This window comes from Pelodiscus sinensis, chromosome 32 (genome assembly GCF_052426305.1).
Source record: "Pelodiscus sinensis isolate ZL-2025 chromosome 32, ASM5242630v1, whole genome shotgun sequence".
Taxonomy (NCBI): Eukaryota; Metazoa; Chordata; order Testudines; family Trionychidae; genus Pelodiscus; species Pelodiscus sinensis.
Window position 1 is genome coordinate 9,388,616 of NC_143083.1, and position 27,766 is coordinate 9,416,381.

General features: G+C 53.3%; 1 protein-coding gene across 2 annotated transcripts in view; it reads left to right on the forward strand.

Annotated features, from left to right (window-relative positions):
- Window positions 1–26,405, forward strand: part of ZBTB7A (zinc finger and BTB domain containing 7A) — a 37,811-nt gene extending 11,406 nt beyond the window's left edge. Inside the window, exons 2-3 of one of the 2 annotated variants that reach the window (XM_075903010.2) lie at window positions 10,708–11,912; window positions 17,637–26,405. In XM_075903010.2, coding sequence (XP_075759125.2) covers window positions 10,723–11,912; window positions 17,637–18,105 — 1,659 coding nt within the window. In that variant the 5' untranslated portion in view covers window positions 10,708–10,722 and the 3' untranslated portion in view covers window positions 18,106–26,405. Of the gene's footprint in view, window positions 1–9,762; window positions 11,913–17,636 lie in introns of those variants that run through there. The other variant, XM_006135601.4, reaches the window with a different exon arrangement.
- The last annotated feature ends 1,361 nt before the right edge of the window (window positions 26,406–27,766 follow it).

The following is a 27,766-nucleotide window of genomic DNA, read 5'->3' on the forward strand; positions in this document are numbered from 1 at the left end:
AAACCAAAAGAATTCAAATTCCATAACAACCCACTGTGGCGTTTGTGGTGTGGCCATTTTAGAGACAAATGGCCCTGACCAATTCAGATGCTCTGTCAAATATCGGCCTTAGGCTAACTTCTCTGAAGACGTACACGGTGTGCAGCCATTTCTGAGCTAGGAAATGGTTGCTGATTTAAGGGCGCTTTTCTTTGATTGGCTCTCTGGAGCAGCCCCTTTTTTGGTCCGTGTTCGGATAAGAGAGCTCCTTGGAGCTGCTAGGGATATCAATGTGTAATTGACTACACAATTAACCGATAAGCCTGGGCTTTTAGAGATTGCAGACAAATTTCCTGTTTTAAAAAAAAGCAGAAAAATGACTTGACAACTCACAAATTTTTAAATTGTTTTTTCCCCTCTAAACTGATCCTCAAAACGAATGCCGAATGCAGCTTTTGGGAATTCTGAAATGCGAGGTTTTGAATTCAAGTGACATGCCCAAAGTTAAAACTGTCGCCATCACGCTGTTTAATGACCAGGTTTGCCTGAGGGAAGAGTTTCATTTTTCTCCTACTGCCCTGCAGTTATGTAAAATTCAGCTGGCTGAAAGGAGAAAGCGGATTGGCTGAGAGCCCTGGAACATAAGGCTGTATGGTAGAGATGTATAGGTCACAGGTGTCTGGTTAGTGCAGGAAAAGTCCTGGATGTTTGCAAAGCATCCTGAAGATCCCAAAGCACTTTATAATTTCAGGGCGCCTTCCCCACTGCTGAAATTGAACCACCAGCTCTGGCCTCATACCAGCTGTTTAATAACAATGTTAATCATAGAATAGTAGGACTGGAAGGGACCTCGAGAGGTCATCGAGTCCAGTCCCCTGCCCCCATGGCAGAACCAAATACTGTCTAGACCATCCCTGATAGACATTTATCTAACCTACCCTTAAATATCTCTGGAGATGGGGATTCCACAACCTCCCTGGGCAATTTATTCACGTTGTTACACAATAGTGTAGGGCAGGCATGTCCAAAGTCCGCCCCGCTGGCCAATTGCGGCCCGTGTTCCAGTTTAATACGGCCCCCCAGGTAATTTGGCAATATCTATCTTTTATGGCCCCCAACGAATCCATATGTATTGAGATGAATACATTGTAAAATCTCAGTTAATGTCAGTTGGTCTAAATCAGTTATAAATATATTTGGACACAACATGTATACTTGGTGTTATGTTCCTGTTCATATTTTTTGAACTTAAAAGTTGACAGACAACCTTTATTACCAATAATATGTAATGTACTTTACAATGTTCCTGACATATATTTCAGCTTCCTGGATTTTTTTTTTCATCTGGCCTTCAGATATGAAAGGCAGAGTGATTTAACACCTGTTTAAATTTGTCATCCATGTGACGAAATGAAAAGTATGCCGTTTGCAATAAACTTTGCATAAAATAGTTAATTTGCATTTAATTTTAATGGTTCAAAGAATGTCAGGCAAAATGGTCGGCCCTCACGCATGTTCACTTCATCAAATCTGGCCCTCTTTGAAAAAACTTTGGACACCACTGGTGTAGGGCTAAAGGGAAGGCTAACATCTTGGTCACTGGTGAGAGGGTGGGGCGGGCTTTGTGCATCATTGTTTTAAGGAGCAAGGCTTCATGGGAATAACTGCAAGGAGGCGCTTGTTGCTTGCCCTTTGACCCCAGATATCATAGCATGCCTAAGGAGGCACACAAGGCCAGCGCTTAGGTCACACATTATATTACCAGCACCCATTTAGCAGGAGAGCTTCTGTATGTGCAGGATAATTAATATAACATTGGTATTTAAAAAAAAAAAAAAAAAGTCAGCCCGAACATTATTGCCTCCCTCACTAACCTCCAGCTGGAGAAATGGGCATTTCCCCTGCTCACCCCAAATACAGGTCACACAATGCAAGTCCTTTTCTGTTCAATTCATAGCTAGGGGAGCAGTCATCCTCATTCCCCCCTCCCACGCCATGGCTGCAGGCCTGGATCCCTCAAGAAACTGCAGCGCTCAGTCCATTTGGCGCATGAGCCATCTCTGCTGACGCCGGTTTCTGCCGCATTACAGGGCAAGCCCAAGCAGATCTCTTTCTGCCTCGGATCCTCCCTAAACTCCGCAAAGCGTAGTGCAGCAGAGTCCCCGGTGGGAAGATGGCAGTCAGGAGGAAGAGAAACACTCCTAAAGTCGAGGGTTTGACTACTAAGTAGCAAGCCCTGTTTCACCTCTGCCATGCTTCTGTGTTTCTATTAAAATTCAGCTGCTTCCTAAAAGGTACCTGCTGTTGGCAATTGAGTGCCAAAGTGTCTGAAATACGTGGACCTGCGAAACACAAGCATGTTCTTGAGATGAAGATCCTGTTTGTCAATGACATGGGTTAGAATATTAAAAAGGCAGTTCTGAGCTGGTGAGAAGTGCTGGATTGACAGCGTAGGAGGTTGAAATGCTCTGTATTCAGCGGATAAATGGTACCTCCAGAGCAATGGGAGAACGTTTACCTCGACTGATCTACGCGATGGGGGTATGCGTCATTGTCATTTCACAGCTGGGGTAACAGGCACAAGGCCGGTGAGCCAAGAACAGAATCCGTGTCAACTCCCCGTGCCACGTTTGCCTGATTACATTCCCTCCCTTTTTGTCCTGGGTCACCACAGTGCCATAGGCCTGTTCCGGAGGAGCCGTCTCTAGGAAAGGTGGGCCTTGGTGCTCTGCTGAAGCTATTAAGAAGGGGGCCCAGTTTGTGCCAAGGATGGTAGTGGCTTTTGTAATGTGAACGCTTCTCCACTAGGAATCAAAACTGACTGCCACGTACGTCTGGAGCCCGCCGCTGAACAGATGTTAGATGGTAGAGACGTTCAATCACCCAACCAGACTGACACGCAGATCTAAAGGCAAAATACCATACGCGCTATTCCTGTACCTGTCTTACAAACCGCTGCCACATTCGGCTCCAGGAACAGAAACCCCAGCTGTGTTAGCTGTGAACTGAGACTGAAATGGACGAGATGCTGGAGGAAGCTTATGGCAAAACCGGACCAATTGCAATCAAAGCAGTAGAGGGAGGGCACTTGTCCTAGGGCCTGTCGCATCACTGCCCCTGTTCACCTGCCAGTGAGTTTCACCTCTTGCTGCTGCTCAGAAAAGCACATCCGGGTAGAAGCAGCAGCCAAGTGCTTAGGGCTGCCAGCAAGTCTCCATTTTATGACTCTGCTTTTTATGGCAGGTACCCACTCAAGGGTCAAAGCAAACAAGAAATATTTTGAATTTTTCTAGTGCCAGTTCTCCAGCTTGTAGCTACCAAGAGCTTTGCTTGCTCCCCATTTGTGTGTATTAGGTCACTTCTTACCCCAAAGTACTTCACAAGTCACATACTCAGCATCCCGTTACTAGGGATGTAATAGTGTAGTCGATGAACTGATAAGCAAAAACTCATAGGTTCATGCTATAGGCTACACGTGCCCCCCCGCCCCTTTGCCAGTACACTTTTTAGCAGGCTGGCCAGCAGCCTGGCTCAGTCCTGGCTTGCATGGGTCTGGGACACCTCCTTTGGGGCTCTGTATTAGGAGCCAGGTGGGCAGGCAGCCTGGCTCAGTTCCGGCTCGTGCCAGGTATGGGAACTCAGACCCTCCCCTGGACAGGGGCTGCTGCCACCCCACGCTGCTGCCTCTGTATCAGCTGGTCTGTGGGGGGAACTGGTTTTTAAACTGGCTTCTCTCACGGGCCAGCTCCTGCCTGGCACCCTGCACTGCTACCTCTGATACAGCAGCAGCAGCACAGAGTGGCAGGGGACTCCTCGGGAGTGGGGCCAGAGTGCGCTATAGAATTTTCGAGTAACCAATCGCAATTCATGAGATTAATCGACTATTCAATGAACTGGTCTTTAACATCCCTAGGGATGTTAGATACTGTGTAATTAGTCATGTAACTGCATCACATTGTAGTGGTTACACAACTACTCAGTAGTCCCCGAGAGGGGGCCGGCCCTGCTCCTGGGTGGCCCCTGCTACCCTACGCTGCTGCTCCTGTATCTGCAAGGAGTGTCCATTATAGTCACGCTTCTGAAAGTCCTTTTAATGCAAAAAGGCGGCATCGAGTTAAAATCACCTTTCTGTGTGAAATGAGCATGCCTGTTCCAAGTAACCACTCAGATGATTGAAACAGGAAGAGATTGGAGAAGTGGGGACTAGGGCTGTGTCTACACTGGCATGATTTTGTGCAAATACTTTTAACGGAAGAGTTTTTCCGTTAAAAGTATTTGCACAAGAGAGCGTCTATACTGGCATGTGCCTTTGCGCAAAAGGTTTGCTTTTGCGCAAAAGCATCCGTGCCAGTGTAGATGCGTTCTTGTGCGAGAAAGCTCCGATGGCCATTTTAACCATTGGGCTTTCTTGCGCAAGAAATTGATGTTACCTGTCTACACTGGCCTCTTGCACAAGAATACTTGTACGAGAGGACTTATCCCTGAGCAGGAGCATCAGAGTATCTGTGCAAGAAGCACTGGTTTTGTACATTACAACGTCAGTGTTCTTGCGCAAATACTCGCGGCCAGTGTAGACAGGCGGCAAAATTTTGCCAATGTAGAAACAGCCTAGGAGTATTACTTTTCCGCGTTGTACATTTCACACTACTTTATGCGTACTGCCACACTACAGAGAAGATTGAAGCTGCCGCTGTCGATCTTCCAGGGTTCGAATTAGCTGGTCTAGTGAAGTCAGCTAATTCGAAGTGCGGGGCACTCCGGTTAATGCCAGTAGTCCTGCTTCCACGAGGAGTTGTTAGGTACTTTGACTTCAGCTACGCAATTCACGCAGCTGAAGTTGCGTATCTGAACTTGACCTTAGCCCATAGTGTAGATATAACCTGTATGTTGTCACTTCCATTTTTTCCCCCAGCAGAGTCCAGCGCTGTCTACATTATGGACTCTTTTGTGGGTACAGAAGCACTGGCAAAAATGTTTAGCGTGGCTGCAGTTAGGATGGTATAACTCTGCTTATATTAGTATAATTAATGCTGCTTTGGATTAAACAGCATTAACTGTAGTGGTCTAAATGCAGTTCCACCTAGATAGCTGTGTCTACGTTAAGGCTTTTATTAGCATCGCTGTGTTGGTTTAAAAAAAACCCAACCCAAATCCAGTCCCCTAACTGTTATGTCAGTGGAATTTTTTAGTATAGACCGGGCCTCAGTTAGTTTCCCTGGTGGTGTGGCTCTTTCCAGGGAAGGAGTACTCCGTGACACTTTTTTTAAAATTGACAAGTTGACTGTGTCATTTGCTTCAAATTATGCCCTTGGATATAATTTTGGCATCTCTGAAATGCAGCTGCATCTTTGGATTGCTGTGTGCTGTTCTAACCGAAGACAGCAAGTGTAGAATGTGTTCGGCTGGAGGAAAAAAACGGCATTGGACTAAATTTAGGTCAGTGCCTACCCTGTGGCCTGCTCAGTCCTTGATTTGGCAGCTGTGCTGTTGGCTTTTGGGCCATGCACACCTGTTAATTAAGCACCGCACTGAGACCCAGCAAACTCGTTTAACAGAAGCCACTGCACCGTGAGACCTCTCAGTTGGAACCTGTCAAGGTGCAGGTCACCCTTTGCTAATCCTCTGCCTGCTTTAATAAGCTTGCCGTTCAGACCTGCGCGTGCGATTTCTGCCAGCTGTTCAGAGTCACTTAGCAAGAGGCACAAGGTGGCTTATCACAGCAGCAATGGTTATAACAGAACCAGCTCTTTTGGGGTAGTGGTGGGCTTAGGGAAGATGCACTGGGAAGGGGCCGATTGTTTCAGCCTCTTTGCATTCTCCGCCTCTGTACATTTAAACCACGGATCAACACAAAAGGCATTTTGTCCAGGCGGAAGAAGTTGTGAAGTGCACCGCAGTCCACGCCAAGACTGGAAAGTCTCATGATCCAGCCGCCATTCCCACGGCTCCCCGCTGGGGTGGGGTTAACCCTTGCCTGGGTGGCTTCCTTGTCGCCGGTGTCGTGGCCAACAAACCCCAACTGGGAGGGTGATGCTGGCCAGCCGGTCAAGAGATCACCGGCCAAAGCTTTACACAGTCTCAAATTCTCGCTAACAACAACAAAACCCCTTCCGCCATCGAATGCGGGAAGTCTCTATGTTTTATTTTTTAGGACCAGATCAAAACACACTTGCTCCAGAGAGGCTAGTCTTTCATGACCTTTCGGCACTGACTCTTTTCAGAAACAGAATTCTGTCCAGTCCAAGTTGGGTTGCATGGATGTAAATTAGGCCAGTTCTGTCTATGTAGGTTCTCCGTAGGGTTGGAACTAGGGAGGTAAGCAACTAGTTGACTATCTGATAAGCATATGCTTATCGATGAGTCGGTTTCCACCTACCTTGCTGCCTCTATCAGAGGCAACGGGGGGGGAGCTAGTACTGGAGGGAGCTGGCTTAAAAGCCAGTTTTCCCCCCAGCACCAACTCTGCCGGGGGGCGGGGGCCGGAGAGGCAGAGGTGTAGCAGGGGACCAGGCCTGAGTTGGGAATCAACCCTCCTGCTGCACTTCAGCCTTTTAAATGTATTAAGAGCCTAGTGGCTCTTAATATTTTTAAAAGGCAGAATCACAGTGGGGTTAGCTCCCGGGGCAGGAGCTATCGCCTCTGTGGCTCTGCGTTCCCCCCATCACCTAATTGACTCGTTGATGGAAATTCCATCGATTAGTCGATTAGCTGATTAAACGCCATGTAACATCTCTAGTTGGAACAGCTTTCCATTGCTAATAAACATACGTGTGCAAAGTAGCCTGTGAGGAAGGGAAGAGATTGAGGCTGAGAGGGGGTAGCTGTGATAGTCTGTAGCTGCAAGAATGAGGAGTCCTGTGGCACATTAAAGACTAACAGATTTATTGGGGCATCCGCGTTTGTGGGTAAAACCACTTTGCCAGATGCACAGATGAAGTAGTTTTTACCGAGGAAAGCTTGTGCCCAAATCAGCCGGTTGCTCTTTAAGATGCTACAGGATTCCTCGTTGTTTTGGGGAAAATGAGGCCCAGAGCAATGAGTGATTTGCCCAAGGTCACTCATGGAGTCTGTGGCAGAGCCAGGAATGGAACCTACATTTCCTGAGCCTCCATTCAGTGCCTTAACCACAAAATGTTCTTTCCTCCTTTATCTCTGCACTTCATCTCAAAAACCCAGAATCTAGGTCAAATTTTGCACTTAGTTGTAACCGTATTTCAGCCCTTGGAGCTGGTGTCAGTGTCTCCCAGGCCAGGAATATTTCAAACCCTGTAAAGCATCTGTGTTTGATATGCCATGAAGCACCACAGCCCAGCTGATCCGTGCGAGTGGCTGCCCTTTAATAGACGTGCTGAAGGGCCCACTACAGCAGCTCCCGTAGAGTCGATGGAAGGACTCCCTGTTACTTCCTTGGATGGGCTCCATGCTCTGGGATTTTAAATCCAGTTCCTGCCTTGCTGCTGTTAAAACCGATCAGTTTCCTTGGGATGTAACCTTCAGAGAACATCTGCAGCAGTGGGTACTCTCAAAGGCCGGAAACTTCCATCTGGAACCAGTTTTATTTCGTCCCTGGCTGACCCGCGGGGCTGTCGCTTTGAGCTGGTCTGTTTGAAAAAGTGAAAAAGCAGCAGGATTTTTTTTTTTAAAGGGGGGGTGGGGAGAGGGGAAAGTGAAGCAAAATCCCCTCCTGCTCTTTGGCTGAGCTCACGCGTGGAAAGTTTCAACTTGAAAGCGCTGCTGGGAAGGGTACGAGCAAGTGAAAAGTGAGCGTGGGCGAAGGCTGTTTTGCAACGTTCGCGACAGAAACCCATGGCTGCCTACCGCTGCTCTAACCCAGCACCATCGCTCGCTTCCCGGTGGAGCTAGCTCTGGTCCTGACTCGCCCGCCGATTCCGTGGTCCACCTTGCACGAGCCGCATCCCTTCTCTGTGCCTTCGTTCTGGCTGCTGGGGCAGGTTTGTGGTTCCTTCCGCGGGTGGGTAGGGGATTTGGAGAGCGATGCACAAAAGATGCTATTTGCAAAAATATTCTAATTCGCGGTGGGGTTACAGCATTTAGATATCCCATCTGAGATGGGAGCTTGGCTGGACCAGGCTTTGCACATGCAAGTTGAACCTCTCTAGTCCAGCATGCAGTGGTCCAGCAACATCCGTGGTCCAGCATGATTTTAGTTGGCCAGATGTCCACTTAGCAGAGGGGTTGCCAAGTTTCCCACAGTCTCATAAAGCTTGGTTACAACCACCAGTCCTGGCTGTCCGTGTTCGGTGCTGTTCTTTAGCTCTAATTTACCCCTAAATGTCACCTAAGAGCTGAGTAAGCAGTGGATGTGTTGGTGATGGTGCTAGATAATATTGTCCTCCCGAGGTCCAGAAAATTCTCTGGTTCAGTGCCAGTCAGGTCCTGAGGATGCCAGATTATAGAGGTTCAACCTGTGCCAGAATATAGAGGTTCAACCTGTGCTGGATTATAGAGGTTGCCAGATTATAGAGGTTCAACCTGTACCGGATTATAAAGGATGTCAGATTATAGAGGTTCAACCTGTGCCGGATTATAGAGGTTGCCAGATTATAGAGGTTCAACCTGTGCTGGATTATAAAGGATGCCAGATTATAGAGGTTCAACCTGTGCTGGATTATAGAGGGTGCTGGATTATAGAGGATGCCAGATTATAGAGGTTCAACCTGTACTTAATGAGAGTCAGCTCCTGCCCCAAAGAGCTTACAGTCTTACCAGGCAGGAGAAGAGAGAGGAATTCTTATCCCTGTTTTACAGATGGGGAAACTGAGGTGCAGGGAGTTGAAGTGACTTGCTCCAGGTTGCCCAGCTGCTCTGTGGCAGAAGTTGCAATTGAACACGGATTGCCTGATTCCCAGCCTCGTGCCCTAGCCCCCCCGACCAAACGACTGCCATGTTTCCTGCTGGCGGATCTGTGAGGGCTCCTGAATAGCGTTAGAAATAGGCATTTCGCTTGGAGAGGTGGGCGTGCCCGGTGACCGGTAGTCTCTGCGTAGAGCCGAGCAAGCCGTCAATGCTCCCTGAATCTTTGTGGTACTGCTCTTACCTTCCGGCTCCGCGGGGATGCAGCTGATGAACGGGGACGGGGCGGGGCGACGTGGGCATAGCCGGAGGTTTTAAAGGGTCCTGTGTGAGCTAAGATGGGTGGGGAACCCCCCCTGCCAACTCCCGTCCCCTCCACTCAGTCTGCCGAGCTTCTGAAAGGCTGCCGGGGTGCCCAGCTGGCGCAGCAGGAGCACAGGCAGCGTGGGGGGGGGCCTGGGAAAGTGCCTGTCTGGACCCCTTGGTTAGACTCATAGACTCTTAGACTTTAAGGTCAGAAGGGGCCATTATGATCATCTAGTCTGACCCCCTGCACAGTGCAGGCCACAGAATCTCACCCACCCCTCCCAGAATAATCCTCTCACTTATATCTCAGATATTGAAGCCTTCAAATACTTTGAAGACCCCAAGATGCAGAGAATCCTCCAGCTGTGATCTGTGCCCCATGCTACAGAGGAAGGCGAAAAACCTCCAGGGCCTCTGCCAATCTACCCTGGAGGAAAATTCCTTCCCGACCCCAAATATGGCGATCAGCTAAACCCTGAGCATGTGGGCAAGACTCACCAGCCAGTGATGCAGGCGACGGAGGGACGAAGAGGGGGGGACTATGCCCAGCACTCTCTTGGCTATGGAATGGGGGTCGCTACTTAGATGAACAGAGTGTACCTTGGCCCCCAGGGAGGATGGATGGGCCAGGGGGTAGTACAGGGGGCTGGGGATGTGGGAGGGTTGGGTTCAGTTCCTGGCACTGCCAAAGGCTTCCTGCGTGACCTTGGGCAACTCCTTTGATGCCTGCCGTACCTCAGTTGCTGGCCCGTCAGTGGGGCTGGCGCCAGCCTCTCTCTCTAGCCTTGGCCACGAGGTGCTCTCGGGGGCCAGATGGAGCCTGGCTGGAGCGGGGTTTACAGACGCAAGGGGGATTCAGTCTGGCTATTACCGGAGCTCGACTAGGGCACTGCGCTTATTTCAGCTGGGTTACGGAGAACCGGCCCCCACGGTTCTGCGGCGCAGACCTCAGCTGCTCCCCAGCACCGGGGGGCTGCCGTGTGGTGGGCGGCTGGGAGCCAGGGAAGCCCCGAGAACACCACGGTCTGTCTGTCCGGCAGCCTCGACAATGTCTGTGGCACCTAAGTCCTGCCCCCTTTTCTCCCACAAGCAACCCTCCCAATTCCACAAGCATTGAAGTCCTTGCTGTCCTCGGATCTCTGACCTCAGCTATGTCGGGCCTTGGGTGGCCACTTGGGAAGGTCCCGTTATTCCCCCATTCTCCAGTGCCGCGTCCGCAGGTGCCCTTCCCCCGGGGCGGGGCGGGTGTGCATGGGCACCCAGGGCCTCGCTAGCACTGCTTCTCCTTCCCCAGCAAGGCGTGTGCAGATTGTGCTGTGGACTTGGCTCTGTCTGTTTTCCAAGTGCTTCTCAGGCTGTGGGCGACCGAGCAGGGGGTTTCTCTGAGGGTGGCTCCATCACCGGCCGGAGAACAAAGAGGGCTGTGACCATAGAAGTGCTCAGTGCGGGCTGATGTGGGGGCGCAGGGTGTGGGGCACGTAGATTGCCTGATGTAAAGGCCAAGAGACCAGAAGTCAGTCCCGTGTAGGAGAGTCTTTATACGCGTCGACTGCCTTTTCGCGAGGAAGGGCTCAGGAGCTGATGGTGCTTTTTCTCGTCTCTCCCCAGCCCTTGGTGTTGAAAATGGCCGGCGGCGTGGACGGCCCCATCGGGATCCCGTTCCCCGACCATAGCAGCGACATCCTGAGCAGCCTGAACGAGCAGCGGAACAACGGGCTGCTGTGCGACGTGGTGATCTTGGTGGAAGGGCAGGAGTTCCCCACCCACCGCTCTGTCCTGGCGGCCTGCAGCCAGTACTTCAAGAAGCTCTTCACCTCAGGGTTAGTGGTGGACCAGCAAAATGTATACGAGATAGACTTTGTGAGCGCGGAGGCCCTGGCGGCGCTGCTGGAGTTCGCTTACACCGCGACCCTTACCGTAAGCACTTCGAACGTCAACGAGATCCTCAACGCCGCCAAGCTGCTGGAGATCCAGGCGGTGACGGAGGTGTGCACGGATCTCCTGGACAGGAAGATTCTGGCCAAAAATGACCAGATGGATTTAGTAGATCAAATTGATCAAAGGAACCATCTCAGAGCAAAAGAGTACCTGGAGTTCTTCCAGAGCAACCCTATCAACGGCCACCAAGGCAACTTTCCGTGGACCAACCAAGACTTGAGAGACCTTCAGCGACTGAACTTCCCAGGCCAAGAGGATGAGGAGGAGCCGGACTGCAATGGCATGGACTTCTACTCGCAAGCCCCCACAAGCGAAAGACCAAAGGCGAACGACGGGGACCCCGACAGCAACCATGCCATGTGGCTGGACCGAGAGGAAGAGGAGCCCGCGGGAGCCTTATTCCCACCTTCCCAGAATGGACATTACAGCGGACACAGCCTGGCAGCGCAAGGCGAAGAGGAGGCAACGCCGGGGGGTCACCTGGACCAGCAGGAAGCCAGCAACTCTCCCAGCTTCGTTCCTGGGGGAGCGGAGGCCGAGGAGGCGGAGTCCCGAGAAGTGGACGGCCTGGCCGCCAGCGCCCTGCTGCAGCAGATGATCAGCTCGGTGGGAAGGCAGCAGCTGGGCGAGGAGGACCAGAAGGACGACGACGGGGTGATGGATTATTACTTGAAATACTTCAGCAGCTCTCACGAGGGCGACGTGTATCCGTCCTGGTCCCAGAAGGTGGAGAAGAAGATCAGGGCAAAAGCATTCCAGAAGTGCCCCATCTGTGACAAGGTGATCCAAGGGGCCGGCAAGCTGCCCCGTCACATCCGCACCCACACGGGCGAGAAACCCTACGAGTGCAACATCTGCAAAGTCCGATTCACCAGGTGAGGGGCAGAGGATGGGAGCTGCGCGGGGCGGGGACGGGCGGGGGGCGGATCAGCCTTATGCAATCCCCCTGGCCAGCACCGAGTCATTTCCTAGTGGTGTAATTTCCTAGCACGTAATTTTTTTGAGGTGCTTGGTTGGAGACGCCCTGACTTAGAAAGTGCTGCGCTAGCCACCCCTCTGGAAATTGGGGGCCCTTCTTATTTTCCCCGAATCTCTGTTATTGGTGGAAATCTTGGCTATGCCCAGGTCTTGTCAAGGGGAGCACTGAGAGATGGGCCCCTTAGGGTGTGTCTACAAGGGATGTTATTGAATAGTCGATTAACCTCATGAATTATTATCAGTTAGTCGACTTTTCTATAGTCCCCGGGCAGCCCCTCTCCGGGGGGGGGAGTGATCTGAGCTCCTGGACCTGGCTATCCGCCTACCTGGCTCCTAATACATGCGAAATGCAGATCCACAGCGGGGCAAGCCAGGACTGAGCCGGGCTGCTGGCCAGCCTGCTAAAAGGTGTACTGGCAAGGGGCGGGCAGGATGCGTGTAGTCCATAGCATTAACCGATCAGTTCATGGACTGCACTGTTGCAGCCCCAGCGTCTACCCTGCATCCTAAACTCCAAATAAGAGACGCCGTTTGCGCGATGCAAATTGTGGGTGTCATTTGGATTTTATTTCGAAATAGGCTGTTTCGAAACGTGGCGCGACTGCCCGGTGCCAAATTTCCAAGTAAAGCGTTGTTTCCCTTAACCCTCGTGCAAAGAGGTTCACCAGGATGGTGAACTAGTGAGCCCGTTATTTTGAAAATATTTCGAAATAACGGGCGCGTTCCTTGGATGCCGGGTAGCTATTTCGCTATCCCAAAATAGCGGCGCAGTGTAGACATAATCTCAGGGACTTCAGCAGTTTCCCCGCCTGTATTATTTCATCATTTCTTTGACCGGTGGGCTGGTCAGTGTAGATGTCCCTTTAGATAAGGCCCCATCTTGAGACCGAAACATCCGAAGCCCGTAGAATTGGAGGCAGAATTTGGCCTGTTCTTTGCCTCTCTTGCTACACAGCACCCTGAGCAGAGCTGCTGCTGCATGCATCCGGTGAGGCTGGAACGGTGAGAAAGGGGTGGGGACTGTTTCTTGCTCCTCCCACCGTTTCCTCCTATTTAAAACAACAAACCAACCCCACAACTCTGTGTGGTTCCCCAAGGGCATGGTTGTTTCGTCCCCGCGCCTAATCAGGTCCCGTCTGTGCTTCCCTCTGCCGGGGAGGGCCAAAGAAAGGGGGTATTGTTCGAGTCCCTCGGCTCTGCTTTAGTCCACGTGTTACAGAGAGGCCTCCTCTTCTCTGTCTCCACGTCTGATGGCTGCAGCAGGCAGGGCTTCCGCCCCGATCTCGCCGCCCTGTGCCAAGGGCTCGTGTGGGCTGACAAAGAAGCCAAACAGTCCAGCCCAAGCCTTCTGCGTGCGTGAATAGTCCCGACTCGAGAGCACCCGGCCGGCCTCGCTTCCAGAGGCGGTCCCCGGGGGGGGGGAAGACCTGGCCACGCCGAGCGAATGGGCCTGATTCTGAGCTGCCCCCTGCTGGTGCAACTCAGAAATGGCTGCTCCAGGTGGAGCGGCGGTCTCGCGGTGAGAGCTGTAAGTGGGCAAGGCGAGATGCATCGCAGCCAGCTCGCCACGTGCCCGAGACGCTCCGCAGTGCCCACGACTTCCAGGGAAGCTGGTGCTGAGCTCCTGCCGAGGCCCACGGAAAGCTGCAGCCGTTGGGTGCGCACCGAAGGGTGTCTTTGTGGCTGGGCCATGTCACTTCCTCCTGCCCTTCTCCCGCAACCCCCCCCCCCCTCCGCCCCAGGCTGCTGGTGCGGAAGCAGCGCCCACGTGTGGTGTGGTGTGGCGCCCCGCACGGGCAGAAATCTCCAGCAGGAGGGCAAGGCCGGGGGTTCAGCAGCTGGGGGACACACTAGCTTGCTGGGGGAGGATGCTCCTGCAACCCCCAGGCCAGCTGCAGCGTGGAACGAGCCGGGTGTCGGCCCTGAATGGCAGGCGAGTGGCTGCTCACCAGGAGACCGTGAAGGCAGGAGAAGCCACCTGTGGGGGGCGCGCTGGACCTGTGAGCCAGCCTGCCTCCTGGGCCTGCTCCGAAGCCGCAGGACGGCTGTCTCCTCAGACCACTGCCCTGCGAGCCGACCCGCCCTGCCGGCTGGCTCCCGAGCATGCGGGGCCGGTGCTCAGGGGGAGCACAGCCGGCCTTTGCTGGCAGCAGTCCAGAGCAGGGGTCTGTGCGCAGTGCTCTGTCCCTCCCGGGCGACTGTATCTCTCGACATCGGCCTCCAGTCTGCCACTGGCTCCCTCCGGGCTGGCGGGAGGGGCTGTTTTGTCGTTGACACAGCGAATGGGATGGAAACGCTGCCTGCGCTTATAAACAAGGCTGTTTCATAACAGGCTCAGGCCGCGTTTCCAGCCTGAAATCCCGGTTTTCCACACCCAGCCCGTGTGTGGCCAAAGCAGGACGGTTACAGCCTGGGCTGCCTCCTGCCGTCTCTCGCTTGCCCCTCCGCCCCCTGAGCAGGGATGCCCTTGTGTGCCCCACCCCCCAGCCCCACGGTCAGTCCCCTTGTTTACGATGCCACTTTGCTGACCTCAGAAACGCCGAGTCAGGCGAACGCCAGCGCAGCGGGACCCTTTGTTGGGTTCCAGACACAAATCCGGACATTGTCCCGCTCCTCGCTCGACTCGTGCCTGTTGGCCTGTGTCAGCTCTTTGACTGCTCAGCACGAGGCCTTTGGGGTCCTGCTGAGGGGGAGCCCGGGGGGGGGGCCTTGTCCAGCCAGCCCGGGATCTCCTGTGTCTCCTCTGCAGTGGAGGGGGGTTGCGTTCTGCTGCCTTGCTTCGGACCTCCTGAGTGATGCCACGGGCAACAAGGGCTTCCCACGACCCCCTCTGGGTGCCAAGCCACCATGTGCTTCCCGGGCCCTCCTCCGATAGCTCCCCCCCGCCCTTCGTTAAAGAGACATTGTCCGGGTTAGAGCTCGTCTGGGCAACAGTGATAATTAATAATAATAAATCGTCCATACGGGGGGGGGGGGGGGGGGGGGGGCAATAATTTTTTACCAGGGGCCACTTCAGAAATTTTTCAAGTGGCCCTGGGCTGCCCCAGAAGGGGCGGAGCCTCAGACGGAAGGGGCGGAGCCAGGATGCGTCCCTATTCACAGACTATGATTGGTCTGGCGGTAGGGGAGCCGGTGAAGTTTTTGCCCCTCGCCAGAGGTTTGCCCTAGGTGCACATGCCCCTGGTGGTGGAAGGAGACTTTGCACACTCCCCCTTCTGCCCCCCCGGCCAATCAGGGCTTGAGGGCAGGGGACCATGAGGATTCTCCTACTGGCAGGGCGGAGGAAATTTCACATGCTCTCCCCGCCCCCAGACTCTGATTGGCCTGAGGCCAGTGGAGGGGCAGGGCCTCTCCGGGCTGTATCAGCCCCCACTTGGCAGGCTGGATATGGCCCGCGGAGGCTCTTTTGCCCACCCCTGGTCCATATGGTGGCAGCTGCTAACGGGTCAGGGATAGAATTATTCCGGGCCCTCTCGACCGAGTGAGAGACGGGGTACAATCCTGCCTCCCTGCGTGGCAGCCCAACACGCCACTGCCTGCCTCTCTGGGAACCCCCCCTTAACAAAACTGGCATCTTGCAATGATCTAGTTTGCTCATCCCCGTTAACGCTGCTTGTTTCCCTTCTGAGCCTCTGTCAGCTTGGCGCATTGCACAGAGCTAGTCAGGCTGCTGTTGGTTTCTAGTCAGTTTCGCGCTCCGGGTTCGAGGCTAGGCCCGGGAGGAACATGGGGGATGAGGGGAATCCTAAAACGAAGGGAAACCGTTTCAAAAAATCCTATTCCCGTTTGGTGTTTAATAAAAAAAATAATTTTTCAACTGATGAGGCCATTGCGGGTTTCCACTGCGGGGCAGCGGTTCTGTAACCAGAATGAGCACTTACCCCATTGCAAACTTTTTCCAAGCCTGGCTAGATTCCCTCCCCTGTGGGGAAAGGCAGCTGTTGATTCACTACAAGCACCCCAGCCCCTCTGACAAATGGTCGGCAAACCTCTGAGGTCGCTCTGGCTCGCGGTTGGCCCCGGTGGAATTTTCACCGTTTATAATTCTCTTTATTCATCCTGGCCAATGTGCGAGGGCAGAGGTTCACAGCCTAGTCCATCCGGTCAAATTTTAGGGACCCCGCCAAGGGGGAGCGGCGGGAAGTGGCGGCCAGCACGTCCCGTGGCCCGTGCTGCTTCTCCGCTCCCGCCCCCTCCTCCCCTGCCCATCCACGGAGGACACGGCGAGGGGGCTGTCGTGACCAAAGGTGGCTCCTTGGCCAGGGTCAGAGCCCTGGGGGAGGAAAAAAAAGCAAAGGAAAAGCAAGGATTGGGCCCACTGCGGGGTGGGGAGAGGGCTGGAGCATAAACAGCAGTGCAGCTGGTGGCAGGAGGACGGATGGTGTCTCCTGGGGTATCGAGATCCCGACCTGAGGGCAGCAGCTGTGCAGCCAGTCGCAACCGGTGAGCCCCGGGCGAGACTCGCCGGGCGGAAAGTCCCAGTCCTGGGGCGGGCCCGATCCTTACTTTTCAACTTTCTGCAGACCCCTTCCGGTACCGGGTTGGGAACCGCTGTGGGCTAAGGCCCCATCCTGCGAGGTGCTGTACCACGCGGCAGCAAAGCCTGTGCTTTCCCCAGTCTGAGCAGGCTGCTCCAGTGACTTGAGTGAAAGTCTGTGCTGCTGAGCGGAGCCCCCATCTCCGACTCTCTCGCGCTTGCTCGGAGAACGGAGACCGCGGGCGCGATGACGTATGAAAAGCTTTGGAAGGGATCGAACTCCTGCCAGACCCCAGCCAAGGGGGGTTGGGAGGATGTTTCCTGGGGGCAGGTGGCTTTCCCATCGTGTAGGTTCTTGCACCAGCCTTTCAAGCAGCCGGAGTTTGCCCTCAGGAGCTGACGCGCGCTTTGGGCTGCTTGGATCCATGCACGGCGCCGGTGTTCCAAAGCTGGGCGTGATTCCTTTCACCCTGTGCCTCAGAAGCAGGGCCTCCCCTGGGCAGAGCTCCACGGCCTTGCTACAGAAACGTTGCCGCCACACGGCTCACAGGAGGCTAACTCTGGTGGGGACTTGGGGGACCTGGGCGTTCATCCACCCGCTCGCATCACCCTGGGCAGCGGCACCCTCGGGGAAGGCTCCCAGGCCTTCGCACAGCCAGCCCTGAGGGAGCGGGGTGCTGACGGGACAGGGCTCCCCAGTTGCCGTGGGAGGAGGTGGGAGGGTCAGCGCGTGGCAGGATGAGGCCGAAAGGTTTCCCCCTCCCATACCCCGGTTGCCACGTGTCAGGTGTGGGAGAGTCGTCATGTGGCGGGGTGGAAGTGAAGCTGCCTCTGAGGCCCCCCCCCGTCTGTATGTGACTGGTGTGGGAGGGTAGGTGTGTGGTGAGGGTGAAGACTCCATGCCCTCCCCCATCACCACAGGTGCGGGAGAGCCGCCGTGCGGCTTCCTGAGGGGCTCCAGTCACCACATAATCTGGGCGTGGGCGTGAAGGCTCCTCCCCCGGCTGCCCTGTGGCGGGGGAAGGTTGAAAGCTCCGCCCACTTCACCCCAGTTCCCGCGTAGCGTCGGAAACGTGGTGCTGCCCCGAGGTGCCGAACCTCCCGCCCCCTTCCTGACTCTGTCGCCTCTCTCCCTCCCGTGCAGGCAGGACAAGCTGAAAGTCCACATGCGGAAGCACACAGGTGAAAAGCCTTACCTGTGCCAGCAATGCGGGGCTGCTTTTGCTCACAACTACGACTTGAAGAACCACATGCGCGTGCACACTGGCTTGCGGCCTTACCAGTGCGACAGCTGTTTCAAGACTTTCGTCCGATCCGACCACTTGCACAGGCACCTTAAAAAAGATGGTTGCAACGGCATCCCATCCAGAAGGGGGCGCAAGCCCCGGGTCAGGGAGGCGAGTGGCGTGCCCGCCCCTGCAGGGAACCCCGAAGACGGAAGCGTGGAAGCCGGTGGCGAGAGACAAGAATCACAGGAGGACACCAGGCGGAAAAATGGCGAGGAGGAGGAGGAAGACGAGGAGCACTTTGAAGATAGTTCTAACAATGAAGCGTCAGGAAGATTGAATGTAGCGGGGGGGTCGTCAGAGGGTAACACACAAGGACTCTCCTAAACCAAAAAAAAAAAAAAAAAAGTGTCACAAAATCTAGTTAGTACTTTCCTCCAATTTCTCTTTAAAATATTTCTCCCCCTTTTTAAAAGATCTCTCTATATAAATATATATATATATAATGTTTCCAATCTTCCCACCATAATCAATTGTATGCGGATACCTCCCAAAGCTAAGGATCTTTGGCTGGAAGGCAGAGATTTAGGCAGTGTGAGGTTTGGGAGGGTCGAAAGGTTGATCTCTACCATGGAAAGAAGCATCCATGCAAATCCAAAGCTTTATGTTGTGTCCAGACACACTTTAAAAACTGTCAGAAAAGCATCTGGTTTAAAAAAAAAAAACCCCAACAGAAAAATTCCAAGAGCCGAATAAGTTCTTAGGCAGTCGCTACATTTTGTGCCTCCATCTGATTGGATGGGTAAAAACGGGTGCAACGTTCTCGCCTCCCTTGGAAAGTTGATTCTGTCCTAGGGAGGTCACTTCCTGGCTGGCCTGGTGCTGAGCAAAGCTGGCTTCGCGGTGGCGAAATCACCTGGGAGCCAGCCCCGGGGCACGATCTTTATAATGACGACGAGGTGGGGAAAACCGATGCTATTTTACGTGTTTGTTTTTAGGGCTGTGTGGGTAGGGAAACAGGATTTTTCCCGGCTGCTCTGGGCGGCGGGCTGGAAAGGCCTAGAAGCCGGATGAAACGTGGCTTTCCTCGGCGGGTTGAGCCGAGCACGTTGTGCCCGATTGCGGGGCCGGGCTCCTGCGCTGAGGCCCGGCTTTGCCGCAGAATGGCTGGGTGACGGGGCCCAGTCGTGTTCCCGCTCCAGGGCTCGGCTTCCTCAGCTGTAATATGAGGCTGGTGCACTTTTGTGCGAGGTGTGGGAAGTGCTCTGAGCTCTAGGGGGGGCATGTTGCGGGTGAGGTGCCTGCTCTTTCCATGCCGGCAAACTGGGCCAGGTAGGGGTGACTAGGTGAGGCTCGCTCAGGCCGAGATGGCGCCCCTCTCTGCTCTGTGCGGACCACGTGGTGGCCCTGGTCCTGAGGATGTTAGCAGAGCCCTCGGCCAAAATGCCCCTTCACCCACGCACTGGGCAGCGTGTTGTCCGCCCAGCAGAGGTGGCTGCATTTCCAGGAAAGCTGGCTGGAGCATGTAGCTTCACCGGCCCCGATTTATCAGCTGCCCTGTGGCTCCCAAACTCCTCTCCCTAGTACTTTGAGTCAGGCAGGAATCTGAGCGATTCCAGGCAACCGTTGATCCAGGAAGGGGCTAGTTCTACATTTTCATGGCGTATCGCCGAGGGGGCTGTGCTAGGCAAGCTGTACCCAACGGGAGCGGAGCAGAAAGATTTTGCTAGGTCAGCTGATTGCATCCGACATCCTAACCTGCAAGATGCAGCACTTATTCAGTCCTCCCTGTTTGGTCAGAGTCTCCAATACCCCCTGCTCCTGTCCAGCTGGTACCTTGGGGATGCGGCAGGATTGTTCTCTATGTTTGGGGTGCAGGGGGTTCATGATCAGTAACTGGGAGTCTTAGCACCTGGATTAGCACCTTTCATCCCCAGGTCTCAAAGCACTTGCTTGATTAGATGGTTCTATTAAAGGAATCTCTTGGAGCAGAGTAGAAATCGGATGGGAGCACCCTAAAAACAGCTAAAACAAAGGGGGGGGGGATGGGTTGTTTCAGGCCTCCCGTAAAGATTCAGGGAGCTTTTCTGGAGATGGAAACTCTTGGGGTAGAAATCAAAGCATGGCGGGGCTGCTTCTGCTTTGGAGTTGGCCTTTGGAATTTCTCTTGCGGGGGACATCAAGCGCACCCGCTTCTAGGATCCGTCGGATGGGCACTGATGTATCAGCTGCCTTGCAGAGGCAAAGCCTGATCGGGTTGTGTGAGTCGGGGGCGCTGAAAGACTGGCCCGGGGGTGCGTTAGATCCACGGTGATGAAAGCGTGACGGGGTGGAGCGGACGGGCGCTGGGGCTGACCGCACTGCCAGTCCTCCCATCCTTTCTTTGCTGTGCTTGCTAGTCGAACGCCCTCCGCTTCACCCTGCGCCCAATTTCAGTACCCGGAAAGGTGCGGGCGCAACCTTCGTGTGAGACGGTCAGGCTCGCAGGCTAACCTGGCACAGAATGAGCCGCTGACGCCTTGAAACCAGGTGGATCAGGGACTGATTCTCGGTTGCACCGAGGCCTTGGCTAGCAGAAAAAGACCCTGAAAGTGGCTGGTAAATTCTGGTGCCCAAGAGGCATAGACCTTCGGTCTGGTGCCCGCACGGGGTTTGCACCGGTATCACTGTTTTGGGCAGGGGGCTGTGACGTTTGAAACTGTTATATCGATGCTGTGTCTGCTTCAGCTGTAACTAGGATAAACATATGAGCAGGGAAACATGCAATACTGGTATTTGCACCTTTCTGCCAGTATACCTGCACCCCCACTAGAGGAAGTGTACCCCTGGAACTCTTCCAGGTTCGCTAAAAGAGGTTTAGAACTCCAGGAGGAAGTCTTAATGCTGCAGATTGTTGGTTTTTGCTAGCCAGTCCCAGCCCTGTGATCTGAAACATCTTACCTGGGTCAGTCTCAGTGAATTCCTCGTCCCCAGCTATGTAGACAGTCCTGCATATGGCTATAAAATAAATATTGGTATCTGCTACATAGCTCCTCCAACTTAGCAGAGTCTAGAAAGGGCACCTTTCAGCCAGTCTCCTGTTTTTTAAATGCACAGTTCAAAATGAAAAGAGATTTTAGTCCTTTTATTTTGAAAGCACTTTTTAGATTTTTTTTTTTTTTAATTTTAAAGTGAGAGCAGGTTTGGCCGAATGTAAACTGGAGCTGGAGTGAGAGGGGAGTGTATGGGATTGGGGGGGTGGGGATATATGGGGAGGGGATAGAAAAGAGATGGATGTTTATTTAATGCAGAAAAAGCAATAAAAATATAAAAAAATTATTATAAAAAACCACAAAAAAACCACAAAGAAGTCTTAGCACTTTGCGATGGAACGGGTACTTTGAGATCACTTTATCTTAATTTAAAAAAGCAAAAGAGAAACATGTTTACAAGTTAAAAAAAAACCAACTTCTACAGAAAGAAATTATTATTATTAAGAAAATTCCTAAATTTATTTTTGTAAGAAAAAAAGTGTATATATATATATATATTAAAAAAAACCACCCCGACCTAGGCAGAATCCAACATCTATTTCATGGAATAATAAAACAAAAAGATACCGAATGAGAGGAAGGTTGCTAATTAGGTTCTGTGACATGGCCTGAAAACAAACCCCTCAGAAGTGATTTTACTTCACAAAATGGAAGCTTGAATATTAGACAGGAATCATGGGTGTTTTTGTTTTTGTATTTTTTCCTTCTATTTTCCTTTTTTTTTTTTTTATTTGTTTGTTTGTTTCTTAAATGTCTTATAGCCAGTGCTAGCCCAGACGTCTCTCCCACCTTACCCCATGTGTCCCTGCCCTCTTCTCCCCTCCCGGGAGCATCTTAGCTTGTGTAGCAAGGAGGAAAGAAAGCATCTGAGCTGCTAGGTGATATCGTTTTGTCAGGGGAAAAGCACCGTGAGACGGGGGCAGCTTCTCCACGCTCCCTCGTTAATTTCTTCTCCAAGGGTTACTCAGCCAGACTCGGAAAAGCGACTGAAAGCAAAAAGCAAACTCCATCTTCAACGTGAACCCGGTGGTTCCCGGCTCTGCCGTCTGCCACCCCACTGCACAGCGCTAGACGTAGTTCGAGGGAGAGACTCGTGGCTTGCTGATCCTGCTCCCCCCTCACCCTCTGCCATGAGTCCAGTGCCTAGTCCGGAATCAGGCGCTGCAGAGGGGTGGAGAAGAAAACCCACCGTACAAATTAAATTCAGAGAAAGTGTGAAAAATAATTCCCCCCCCCCCCCCTTGCTGCTTTTTCGTTTTCAAAGGCGAAGAGACCAAAAAGGGGAAACACCTTGGCCCTCCTGAATCAGAGTTTCCCACAGGGCGTTTGCCCAGCTGTAAGCAAGCCAGAGCCGAAATGCAGGCTTGCTCCAGGAGCAAAGGAAAACTTGGTGCTGGGGCCTTTGCTTTCCGGCTCTAGTTCCCGCGTGCGGCGGGCGAGGCCGGGGCTCAGATGAGCAGTGCGGAGGAGCGAAACCGTTGCGAGAAAGTGCCCCGCCCACCCAGCTGGAACTGACCACCCAGGAGGTCTCTTCACCTTTGACTCCTCCGAACCCGTGCCAGTTGAGGTGTATTTTACGAAGCGGGCGCCTGCCTATGAAAACTGCAGCGACGATGCACAGCCAAAGCAGGGACTGTAGCAGTCCCATGCTGCAGCCCACTGGGGCGGGGCTGAAAGTAACTTGCTGCCCCAAATCCAATCCCAGCTTCTCCGTAGCGTCAGGTGCTGGGTGGGCAACAGGGCAGATGGTGCGTCCTTCCTCCGTGCTGTAAAACGCATCGATCTTGGCCTCCACCTTCCCATCCCAAAGAGAGCAGGGTCGGGTAGCCCATGACCTGGGCACTAGCTGGATGTGGCAAACCACCTTTCCCAGGGATGAACCTTGGCTTAGCACTGGCTACCTATTGCATATGCAAAAACTAGTGTGGACTTGTAAATAGACAGTTACTTGAGGTTCTTTATTGTAATCAAAAGTTGTGGTATCTCTCTTCTCGTTTGTGTTCCCCCTTTTCTGCTCCTGCCACCTTTTATGGCTTGTGTGTCTCTCCAAACCTCCTTCTGCCATTGGGGGGGAGGGAAAAGAACCCCCCCCCACCCTCCAAAACGGACAGCAAAAAAAAAAAGTCTCAGGATTCTTGTTGGAGAAGGGGAGTCAAACCCCTAGATTTCGTGGGAGAAAGGAGAGCAGTCTCCTCTGGACAATCCCAGCCTGCCCTGCCCGTTTGCAGCTCCGCTTTGGAGTTGCTCTCTGCCACTGAGAACTGGCGAGCGGGGATGAGGGTGTTGTTCACGGCACGTCCCCCCTGGGTGATGGGCCCCGCAGAGCTGGGGCCGGAGTGGATATCCCAGATCCACCTTCCAGACGCAAGGCCCCCATGCAAACCGGAACAATTCCGCACTTTGTGAAAGGATCCCTGGGGCGCTGGAACCTCCCCGCTCAGTTACCCGTGGGGATGGGGCGTGCGGGTTGGGATCCATCTCAGCTACCCTGTGGGGGGTAGCCTTCCGGCCTCGGAGGATCAGAGGGCAGCATCCACCCAAGGTCGGCTGTCACAGCTGCCCTCTGCGCCCACCGGGATCCTCTCCCCACTCCCTGTGTTTGGCAGCGAGTCCTGTGGCAGAGGTGGGTTTGGAGGCTGGTGAGCAATGGCTTCTGAACAGAGATACCGCACCTTGTTTGTGATATGAGATGCTTTTCCCTTGATTAGAGACCGGGGGAGCCGCCGCCTGAGCTTTGAGTGGCGCTGGGTCGATGCGTCAGTGCCGGCAACACTTTAGCACAAGCCTTGATCAGTTTGCACTAAAACCCAACCGACCGATCTCCTCCCTTCTCTGTGTAGGGAGGCTCCGGCCTCCAAGTACCTTCTGCCTTAACTTTCTTACCTGTCTTACTCTATGTAACAACCGACGATGAAAGACTAGTGCATGCAACAACTCCCCAATCATATACTGTATATAAGCATTGATTTGTATTGTTAAGATTATTGTTCTTTTGAAATTCAGGTTGTGATAAAGTGTTGCCAAAGATACTGCTGAATTATAACATTTCAGGAAAACAAACAAACAAACCCCACAACCCCTAACTCCTACAAACCAGACCACACGGCGGGCTGTCGTTTGGCCTCTTAATTGCTTGGTCTAGAAGGAAACATGTTATTTCAGTGGTGATATAACTGTGTGTGGGGGTGTGGCCCAGCTGGTGGTTTGTCCTAGACTGGGGGGGTGGCGGGAGGGGGCGCCTGGGCTGTCCCGAGATGGGGTTTTATCCCCCTGCGGATCGGGAGTGGAAGTTTCACCAGGGCTGTCCAAGATCCCTCATGCTTTTGGGGCCAAGTGAGCATTGGAACTGCACAGCCAGCGAGCCGACTGTGCTCCTGCTCCGGCGTCTGCCAGGGATCGCGCCCTCCGAAGCCAGCAGCCTCGCTGCCGCAGGCCTGGGGGGGTTGACACTAAAGACAAACGTCTGTGTGGTCCCATTCCCCCCCCCCCAGCGTTGTGGGAGGGGAACACAGATTGTCCAGAGCATCTGACGCCCTCCCCCCAGTCTAGAAGGAAACCTACCCAGCCACACACAGACTCCGAGGCCATGGCTCTGTGCTAGGAGGGAGCGCCTGGCCTTTGGCGAGGCTGATGGGCGGTTGTCGTTTTAAGCTGTTCTCGCCTCCCTACCGTTCCCTTCTTCCTCCCCCCGTCCCCCATGTGAAACCAGTGAATGTAACCCCTGGATGTGGAAGGGTTAAGGAAGGCGGGAGAGGGGCAGGCCCAGCTGTGTTTGTAAAAGGCCCTGGTTGAATCCAGGCCTAAGGGTGATGTGATCAGAACTGTGAGTTCCAGAGACTTTGTCAGTACATACCAAAGTACACTCCACCCTCACTGCAAGGCGGGGCTGAGAGAGGGGACCCCTTTGATCTCTCCCCATCAGACTGGGATTGGTCCTTCAGTGTGGGGGACTTCCTGGAAGGGGGGGGGGGAGATCCCTAGAGCTGCGGGAGCTGCCTGCTGTGAGCGTGGGGTGTATTTTCCATGCGGCATATGTCTGTGTCATTTTTTGGGGGGGCCCTTCCCCCACTTCTCTGGACTCTCGTTAAAGACGCTGCAGGCTCTTGCTTAAACTCTTCCACTGGCCCCCGGCAGGAGTCGAACCCTTCGCTTGCGGAGGTCGCAAGCCCAGGGAGAGCATTGGTGGGCGGAGGGCTGCCCCCCCCCCCCCAGATCTGAAGGGTGGGGAGAGGAGTTGATGTAGGAGCGAGCCTCCCATGTCCCCCTGCCCCGAAGGGAGGGTAGCCAAGGATGCTGCCGGCTTCTTAACCCCGGCCTCAAGTCCCCTCCTGCACGGGAAAGGGGAAGGGGTCTGATGGAGGCCCAGAGACTCTACTTCCCCCCAAGCCTTAAACAAGAAGAGGGGGAGGCAGCATCTCGAAGGGCAGGAGGTTTCTTCTTTGCACTAAGGGGACCCTTTGGACTCCGCGGGAAGCGGTTCTGTTGCATGTGCGAGCGAGCGGCTGTCCCGAGGAGAATCCAGTCCTGTTGTGATGCAGGGAGGGGCCAGGAGGGGGGAGCAGGTGTCCCTGGCCATTTCCCTCGTGTCCTGGGGGGGGGGGGGAAGGGAATCTCTGCACACAAAGGGCTCCTTTAGCATCTGATGTTTAGCGCTGCCTGGGACTTTTCTCACCCTCCTCCACGTGATGTCCGATTGACAACCCAGAGGGAGAGGTCAGCTGTGGAGTGTAGCGGGGATGGGGTGGAGGGGGGATGGAGGTTTCTGAGCAGTGGGGGGAGTGGATTCTCCATCACTTTCAACCCGGAGATAAGATGACCCCCTCCTTCAGTCCGCTGGACGCAGGAGTCGGTGGCAGAGATGCTCCGGCCTGTGGCAAGTCGGAGATTGAGTGACCCCCAATAGCCCCTAGAAATTGACCAGCCTGTGTAAGTCCCTACAGCAACCCAGACCAGTTGAGATGCTTAAAATCACTCCTCTCAACACCTGCAGCCCATGGGTCAGGGTAGCAAACCAAAAGCTGTGTCTGTCTCTCCCGAAACGCCGGTGTGATGAGCATTCAGAATGGCCCATTCGACTATTTAAAAATATATATATATATTTATATTTTCAATTTATTATGAAAGTTTTTATTTAAATAAAGAGGAACACTTTTTAATGAGCAGGTAGCCGATTTAGCCTCCTAGGTAGAAACCTCCGGGGGTCGCATTTGTACTGCCTGGGCCATGTAATGAGATGCTGTATTGAAGTTATGTTTTCTAAAAATATATATATATATATACACACACAAACAGAAATTCAACTTTAATCTGAGGTGGGTAGATTTTAAACTCTCCCATCCCCTCCTCAAAAATCATCTGATATGATGCCAGGAGGATGAAAGAGAATATTAGCGATGGGGCCACGTTTCCTGCGTCTTTATATATAAACAAACAAACAAATGAATTCTATATATAAAGCACTCGCAAGTTTCATCAGTTTTATGTGTAAACTACTTTGTGTGGTATCTGGTTACTGAGCGAGGCGAGAAAAGCACAGAAAAGACATTCCATAGATTGTAACTTTGGTAGTTCTTTATAAAGTGTGGGAGACAAGAAAAAAATAATAAAAAATGCACTTTTGGGGGACGTTAAAAAATAAAATATATATTAAAAATATTACAACGTAACCGTCTTTTCTTGTATATGAGACCCACTGGAAGCCAGCAAACAGTGATTGTAACAAGCTGCTCCTTAAGAACTTGGAGTTTTAAAAAAATGGTTTCAAACCAAAAGAGAAGGGAAAAAAAAATTTCTTGCTATAAAAGTTGCCGGTTTCTAGGCTAAGACTCGAGAAGGGGAGGTAGGGTCTTGGTGGGGTTAGAGTCGGTGGCTAACACACGCAGCCTGCGAGCTGTTAGCGGGAGCCGGTGTTCACCCTGTGCAGAGAGGCTGGTGCCTTGTGCAGACTTTGCTACACCAAGTGGACTGTCAGCTTTGGAGCTGAGGCTGCAGAATTGAGCTGAGATGGTGCCCTGGCCTAGCAGATTGTAGGAAACTGTGCTAGGCGCTGCCACGAGGCAATGGATTGGATGGGGAGATCGATCCTCTTATGCCTTCCAGGTGTACACCCCGCGCACGTCCGTCCTGTTTGTCAGCTGGCGTAACCCTCCCTCCCCCTCCGTGGGATGGGTTGACGTCGATTTGTGCCAGCTGAGGAGCTGGCCTGCAGCGGGTGGAGGGCGTTTGAACTGGACTGGATTTATTTCTCCAACTTGGATTTGGGCTGGGGAGCAGGAGGGGGTCAAGCCTGTTGGAAGGAGGTTTACAGCTTTGCCAACGACCTGCCGCTCTTCGATTCACAGCGCTGAGCTTAGGACTCGGGGGTGAGGTGCCAGGTGTCCCGAATTGGCCTGGACAATCCAGTATTTGTGGCTTCGGTTAAAAAAAATAAAATACATGTCCGGTATTTTCTGTTTTTCTCGGACGGAAGGCCGCTTAGGACATTCTTCCTCTGCTGCGTCTGGCAGGAGCGGGGAGCATGGGAATTTAAAGGCGCAGTGACTCTCTTTTTTTTTTTTTGTGCAGGGGTCTTTTTTTTTGCTCAACAACTTTGGTCCCCCCCTTTTTTTTTTGCTCAATTTTTTCCCTGCCATGTTCAGCATTTTTTGTGAAAGTCTCTGGCAACCCTACCTTGGGGGGGAGGGAGGGAGAGGTGGGTGGAAGGATGGGGGAGAGGCAGGCGGAAGGAAGGATAAGGGAGGCCCTGAAGTTAAGGAGGTGGGGTGGGTTCTGGCGTGGCCTAGAGGATAGGGCGTTCGCCTGGGGAGGGCACGGTGGTTGGCAGAAGGAGGGCAGGGGAATCTTTGGGTGGGGCCTTTGCTCCCTCAGTTCCCTGCATCCAGCCCCCCGCGCGTTGGCTACTGGCTCTTTGACAGCTGGCACCAGGCCCTGTTTGCTGGGCGCTTTGCCGCTGGGCTTGGGACTTGCTCTGCTGCAACCAGCCACGTCGGACGCTCCTTCTGGGCCAGCGCCACGTG